Below are 8,168 nucleotides of genomic sequence, written 5' to 3'. Positions count from 1 at the left end.
TATAGATTATAGAATGATTAGGTTTCTTTTTTGTAAGTGTAAAACACTTAAATACACCATTTCAATCTACTGATTTTGTTGTTATCCCAGAAAGGTCTACTGTCTTGCTGTTATCCCAGAAAGCTATACTGTTTTTGTTGTTGTCCCAGAAAGTTCTACTGATTTTGTTGTTATCCCAGAAAGTTCTACTGATTTTTTTGTTGTCCCATAAAGTTCTACTGATTTTGTTGTTATCCCAGAAAGCTCTACTAATTTTGTTGTTGTCCCAGAAAGTTCTACTGATTTTGTTGTTGTCCCAGAAAGTTCTACTAATTTTGTTGTTATCCCAGAAAGCTCTACTGATTTTGTTGTTGTCCCAGAAAGGTCTACTGTCTTGCTGTTATCTCAGAAAGCTATACTGTTTTTGTTGTTGTCCCAGAAAACTCCATTGTTTTTTTGTTGTTATCCCACAAATTTCTACTGATTTTGTTATCTCTAGAAACTTTACTGATTTTATTATCTCTGAAAAGTTACTGATTTTCTGTTTGTTCATGAAAGATCTGGTTATTTTACTGTATTAACTGATTGAAATTGTTAAATGTGTATAATTAAAATAATATTAACTTTTTGTTCTGTGGGTTTCATTTTTCTATTGAATATTCAAATATTTTTGAATTGATGCTAATTTTCTGCTTGCTCAACTTTTGATTTGTAGGATAAATTTCAACCTTCATATGACTGTACAGTCCTGACTGAGGTAAGTCAGTTATTGAATCTTCCTTCATCAGATATCAGTATTTGCATCTAAGTTCTTCATATTTCAACTTTAGGATAGTATATAACAATCAACTTATTTTGTTCTGTTTCCATTTCAAACAGACACTTGACATCATTGTATGAGTACTTTTACTAAATTGTCCAGTTTTCTAATCGATAAAGAAACTACCAATTTCACATAAGACTGTTTAAACCTGCAGTAAGTCTGGAAAACAAAGACCTTATATTATTGTATATACTTAGATTTATTTTAATAAAGAAACTTTTACTTGATTTCAGTTTCTCATCAAAACAATGTATCTTGTAAAATCACATAAGTTCTAAGTATGATGATTTCAATTTGATAACAAAGCTTTATTCTAAAGTCCCAGTAATTTTAATTTATCAATGAAACAATATATATTTTCAAGTAAAGTGAAAGAAAACAGTGAATCTGTTGAATTGCAAGAAAGAGAAATTTTCCGTAGTGATTATCTCTATTATCTGAGAAGGAAGCAAGATTATTATAATGAGTCCAACAATTCTAAAGAAAATTGAGCTAATGTACAAACAGAAATGTTATCTTTATGATATATATACTAAATATTGTGTCTACCTATAACTTATTTGTGAAAACAAAATGGTTTTGTAACGTTATTTCTAAATGTTTTACTTTGTTATGTATATGTACTTAATGGTGATTAAAGTAGAATGCTGTTTTCTAAAGTATCAAGAATATTGTCATTCCAGTGTTTATCAGAAACTTTATATTCAACAAGCCCACCTCTTGTTACTGGTAACACTTCGTCATCCTTCACAAATACAACTTCCACTTCAAGCAATCTCTCACCAAAAAGCTCAAGTCCCGACTTAACAAGTGCCTCTAAGCCTAATGAACAGTAAGTTCACACTAAAGAAAAAAGCATTTCGGATATATTTTTTGGATTTATTGTAAAGATTTGTTAGGTGTTTTTAACAAATACTCTTTCATTGTTTATAAGCTTCTGTTGGGTATGTTTAACAATACTGTTTCATTGTTTATAATCTTGTGTTAGATGTGTTTAACAATAATGTTTCATTATTTGTAAGCTTGTGTTAAATGTGTTTTAACAATACCGTTTCATTGTTTATAATCTTATGCTAGATGTGTTTAACAATACTGTTTCATTGTTTGTAAGCTCATGTTAGGCATGTTTAACAATACTGTTTCATTGTTTGTAAGCTTGTTTTAGATGTGTTTAACAATACTGTTTCATTTTTTGTAAGCTCGTGTTAGGCATGTTTAACAATACTGTTTCATTGTTTGTAAGCTCATGTTAGGCATGTTTAACAATACTGTTTCATTTTTTGTAAGCTCGTGTTAGGCATGTTTAATAATACTGTTTCATTGTTTGTAAGCATGTTTTAGATGTGTTTAACAATACTGTTTCATTTTTTGTAAGCTCATGTTAGGCATGTTTAACAATACTGTTTCATTTTTTGTAAGCTTGTGTTAGGCATGTTTAATAATACTGGCACACAATGAAACAGTATTATTAAACATGTCTAAAACAAACAATGAAACAGTATTATTAAACATGCCTAACACAAGCTTACAGACAATGAAAAAGTATTGTTAAACACATCTAAAACACGCTTACAAACAATGAAACAGTATTATTAAACATGCCTAACACAAGCTTACAAACAGTGAAAAAGTATTGTTAAACACATCTAAAACACGCTTACAAACAATGAAACAGTATTATTAAACATGCCTAACACAAGCTTACAAACAATGAAACAGTATTGTTAAACATGTCTAAAACAAACAATGAAACAGTATTATTAAACATGCCTAACACAAGCTTACAGACAATGAAAAAGTATTGTTAAACACATCTAAAACACGCTTACAAACAATGAAACAAGTTTGTTTTAGACATGTTTAACAATACTCTTTCATTGTTTGTAAGTGTGTTTTAGGCATGTTTAAAAACATAATACTCTTCTGTTGTTTGTATGCTTCTGGCATTTATAAATGAAATTATGTTTTGACTTTAAATCTTGGTTCATGACAATAAGGACAGGTGATTTATACCAATAAATATTTATGTATTAGTTAGGCTCCTGGTAGGTTCTGCTATTTCTCTGGCCTCTATTAATGTAGAATGTTCAAATCTTGTGGTGTTTAAATATGTGGTCATGTTTTAAGTGAATATTTTTAACATCGGAGATTTGCTGCTAAATTTCTGCAGTTGGGTGAGGAGTACATTCTACATTCTCATCATGATGTAATGTTAATAATTATCATCATGATGTAATATTGATAATTGGTTCACAACAGCCTTTCACATACTATTGTTTGGCATTTTTTGGTGATCATGCTCTTAATCCTTTGTGTTAAGATTTTTCAAGCAAAAGTTCCTTTCAGTCAAATTCTTATTTCAGGAATAACTTTATCATTCTCATTCTTTCCTTTGTTCTTTGATCTGTCTATCTCATACATTCATTTTCTGACATTACTTCAGAACTGTCATGCAAACTTTTCCACAATGTTTCCCTCCATTCCTACATTAAACTGTTGGGCTTTCAACTGTGTTTTGGTAATTGGTAAATAACTTGCTAAAGTTCACACATTGCTACAAACTTCAATAACTTGCTAAAGTTCACTCATTGCTATAAACTTCAATAATTTGATAAAGTTCACTCATTGCTATAAACTTCAATAATTTGCTAAAGTTCATACGTTGCTACAAACTTCAATAGTTTGCTAAAGTTCACTCTTGCTATAAACTTCAATAGTTTGCTAAAGTTCACTCCTTGCTACAAACTTCATTAACATGCAAAATTCATTCCTTACCCCAAACTTCATATTTTGACAATCCATGACACTGCTTGTTTTGGAAGATTGTCAATTAATTTGGATTTAGGAAGTCCATTTAAGTGTATACCATTATGTTTACACAACTTTGTGTTTATAAGCTGTAGATAATGATTTTCACCCCAAATATGAAAATTGATTCAAAATGTATGCTAGTATAGTATATGTCAGCAGTGATTGTAAAAAAAAAGGTAGTACATGTATCACCAAATGGATTGTACATTTCCGAACAGAAAACATACATAACTTAGCTAATCTAGCATAAATAGGATTTAAGTAAGTATTTGTATTTTTCCCGACAATAAAAAAGAAAATATTTGACTTCCAAGTGTTTTCACATGTTCAAAAGTCTTAATCTAACTGTATGTAATGTTAGTAAACGAAAAAATAAGAAAGAGTAACTTACTCTAACAACTGGGGGAGTGATAAAGTTCCAAATGCTTCTACTTGATATATATATATATTCACATTCAGTGGTTAACAAAAAATTAAGACTTTAGAAAGACTTAAATATAAAAAAACTATTCTATAAAGATTTAAGACATAAAGTTTGGCTTTAGCAAGTAACAAATGAGATAGAAAATTTAAAACTTTTGTAAATAGTAGTTTCAATTAAAATAAACTACCAAAACTGAATGGAATATATAGAAATTATCTCTTAAAGTGGATTTTGATCAACTATATATTCAGCTTTATTTTATTGTCTACCAGAATCCATTCTTCTCCAAGTCCAGTAAATGATGCTGTTCCCTTGCCTGAGACATCTTCTCGGACCTCAGTATGTTTTCGCATCTTTTTGTTAGTAAGAGTTAAAAACTAATCTTAAAGAGTGGTATATCGTTGTAAGTATATCATTTTTTTATACATTGATGGCATAAATACCAGTGTTTTTTTTAAGTCTGTGAATAACAAATACTTTTTAAATTGATGCAGAAGGAAGTGAAAAACTATATTTATTGTCTGTTTACCAATTATCCAGCATTTTAAAAGTACTCATTAACTAAATGTTGAAGGTTTTATTTTGTATTTCTTGTCTGTTCTCTTGCTTTGAAAACTTGGGCAGTGCATGTTGTGTGGAGTTTATCAATATATATTAGAACAGTGGATAGTTATTATGAAGTTTCAGCTCTGCAAGGTTCACTGGGTTTAGGGACAGTGGTTTGTTACCACTAGGCTTTAACCACACAAGGTTCACTGGGTTTAGGGACAGTAGATAGTTACCACTAGGCTTTAACCACACAAGGTTCACTAGGTTTAGGGACAGTGGTTTGTTACCACTAGGCTTTAACTACACAAAGTTCACTAGGTTTAGGGACAGTAGTTAGTTACCACTAGGTTTTAACCACAGTGGGTTGTTACCATGAGGTTCTGTGTATGATTCTCTATATCTTGAGAGAATGTGTAATTACCACAAAGTTCTAGGTTCACTTATTTTTAGGAGAGTGGGTAGTTACCATGAGGTTCTAGGTGTGTATGTTTCTCTACATTTTGGGAAAATGGGTAATTACCATGAGGTTCTAGGTGTGTATGTTTCTCTACATTTTGGGAAAATGGGTAATTACCATGAGGTTCTAGGTGTGTATGTTTCTCTACATTTTGGGAAAATGGGTAATTACCATGAGGTTCTAGGTGTGTATGTTTCTCTACATTTTGGGAAAATGGGTAATTACCATGAGGTTCTAGGTGTGTATGTGTCTCTACATTTTGGGAAAATGGGTAGTTACCATGAGGTCCCGCAGTACAATGTGCTGAAGGAAAATCTCTTAAACTGATATGGATATTAAATAATTTTAGAGATGTCACAGTGTGTTTCACTAGAATGATTTTGGTGCTGAAGAACACTTAAAGTATTGCTGTTTCACTAGAATGATTTTGGTGGTGAAGAACACTTAAAGTATTACTGTTTCACTAGAATGATTTTGGTGCTGAAGAACACTCTTAGAGTATTACTGTTTCACTAGAATGATTTTGGTGGTGAAGAACACTTAAAGTATTGCTGTTTCACTAGAATGATTTTGGTGGTGAAGAACACTTAAAGTATTGCTGTTTCACTAGAATGATTTTGGTGGTGAAGAACACTCTTAGAGTATTACTGTTTCACTAGAATGATTTTGGTGGTCAAGAACACTCTTAGAGTATTGCTGTTTCACTAGAATGATTTTGGTGGTGAAGAACACTTAAAGTATTGCTGTTTCACTAGAATGATTTTGGTGGTGAAGAACACTCTTAGAGTATTACTGTTTCACTAGAATGATTTTGGTATAATATTAGATGACAGAACTAGGCAACATATTCTATTCTGCTCCAGAATCTGAATGGAAGCTCAGATATAAATGAGCATAAATCATGGTAACATTTAGATTCACAACTACAGGCATGACTTAAGGTATTCAAACTTCTATTTACAGGCGTGATTTATGGAATTCAAATTCCCAGTTACAGGCAGAACTTTTGATGGTACTTAAACTCGATTTATAGGCGTGACTTATGATACACTGCATGGTACTTAAACTTCCAGTTATGGACATGACTTATAATGCACTATATGATACTTAAGTTCCCAGTTACATGCATGACTGAATTCTGTACTAATTGTAGCTTTAAGGAGTTTCTAAGTATATCTAGCTGAAATTTGTATTGATTATAGCTTTAAGACCATTACCTCTCACATTATCTTTGTACTAATTTTAGCTTTAAGGCCTTTTCTAAATAAATTTAGCTAATGGAATGATATTAAAGACAATTTTTAAAACTGTGTAGATATCTAAGTTAATTTGCAAATAAATGGAGTTACATTTTTGTTTGATATGAAACTTGACAGTCACATGCTCTCTCATTGGACACCACTGCCTCGGAAGTTACCCATTGGCTTCAACAGAATAGGTTTGCCAATCACTCTCAAACATTCTCCAGCTTTTCTGGTAAGGAATCATGAAGTTAGCTTTTTTTATTGTTTTACCTTTTTTTGCAGTATATACAGGTTTTCTGTTATATTTCTTGACTTGTATAATATTTGATGTAGTTCTCTTAAAGACGTACTGTATTGTTGTATCTTTACTTAGTGTATAATTTTTGATGTAGTTCTCTTAAAGACGTACTGTATTGTTGTATCTTTACTTAGTGTATAATGTTTGATGTAGTTCTCTTAAAGACGTACTGTATTGTTGTATCTTTACTTAGTGTATAATGTTTGATGTAGTTCTCTTAAAGACGTACTGTATTGAATGCAAATATAGAAACTTTTTATTACTTACATAAATAAATCACAAAAATATATTTTTAACATCAATGTTACTATAGCAACTTAGTGACTTCAATACTAAAGATAAGTACTTATTAACATTAAGAAGCCAATACATTTGAGTATCACTAATAGTTAACAAAAACATTTTGTTTAACATAAAGCAAGAAATTTTTGACAAAATAGTCAATTTTAGTCATTTTGATCTGTCTGTATTAATCTTATTTTTCATAATTCTAGTTATAAAATATTTTAGTAATAAATTTTAAGTATACATAATTTTTCTCTATCCGTGAAAAGAAATCTGTACACTAAAATACTAAGGACTTTGTAACTTGGCAAAACATAGGCCATGGAAGTCTCTCAACATTTATCAAAGTTTCTCCTGTGGTCATCTTAAATACACCATAAGACATTGGATGGACTTGTATTTAACCGCAAACTGCATTTAGAATGTGACTGCTATGTGGTTCATAGGTTTTGAAATTTCCTTGTACAATTTTTAGGTGCAGATTTATTGCGACTGAACAGAAATGATCTTATTCAGATCTGTGGTCTCACAGATGGGATCCGGTTGTACAACACTCTACATTCCAGGTATGACTCATGTTTTTCTTCTGTAAGTTCCAGTTTAAAGAAATCTCTTTAGTGATGTATATTGAGAATGTATGCTAGGTACATTACTTGTAGTTTCATTATCACTGAAATATCAACATCCATACTTTTCTGTTACTAACAGTGTTCATACTGTTCTGTTACTAACAGTGATTCATTCTGTTCTGTTACTAACCGTGTTCATATTGTTCTGTTACTAACAGTGTTGGTACTGTTCTGTTACTAACAGTGTTCATACTGTTCTGTTACTAACAGTGATTCATTCTGTTCTGTTACTAACAGTGTTCATACTGTTCTGTCACTAATAGTGTTCATACTGTTCTGTTATTAACAGTGTTCATTCTGTTCTGTTACTAACCGTGTTCATATTGTTCTGTTACTAATAGTGTTGGTACTGTTCTGTTACTAACAGTGTTGGTACTGTTCTATTACTAACAGTGATTCATTCTGTTCTGTTACTAACAGTGTTCATACTGTTCTGTTACTAACAGTGTTCATTCTGTTCTGTTACTAACAGTGTTCGTACTGTTCTGTTCCCAACAGTGTTGGTACTGTTCTGTTACCAACAGTGTTGGTACTGTTCTGTTACCAACAGTGTTTGTATTGTTCTGTTACCAACAGTGTTTGTACTGTTCTGTTACCAACAGTATTGGTACTGTTCTGTTACCAACAGTGTTTGTACTGTTCTGTTACCAACAGTGTTTGTACTGTTCT

The 8,168-nt window shown here is 31.1% G+C and overlaps 1 protein-coding gene across 1 annotated transcript in view; it reads left to right on the top strand.

Annotated features, from left to right (window-relative positions):
- LOC106470824 (transcription factor CP2-like) overlaps positions 1–8,168 on the top strand; it is a 43,655-nt gene that overhangs the window by 29,704 nt on the left and 5,783 nt on the right. The window contains exons 10-14 of the mRNA XM_013931395.2: positions 695–736; positions 1,486–1,634; positions 4,310–4,376; positions 6,420–6,519; positions 7,346–7,458. Of these exons, the coding sequence (XP_013786849.2) occupies positions 695–736; positions 1,486–1,634; positions 4,310–4,376; positions 6,420–6,519; positions 7,346–7,458 (471 nt within the window). The remainder of the gene's footprint in view (positions 1–694; positions 737–1,485; positions 1,635–4,309; positions 4,377–6,419; positions 6,520–7,345; positions 7,459–8,168) is intronic.

This window comes from Limulus polyphemus, unplaced genomic scaffold (assembly GCF_000517525.1).
Source record: "Limulus polyphemus unplaced genomic scaffold, Limulus_polyphemus-2.1.2 Scaffold4238, whole genome shotgun sequence".
NCBI classification, from domain to species: Eukaryota; Metazoa; Arthropoda; class Merostomata; order Xiphosura; family Limulidae; genus Limulus; species Limulus polyphemus.
Note: the sequence above shows the minus strand (reverse complement) of the source record. Positions and strands in the feature narration are given on the sequence as shown.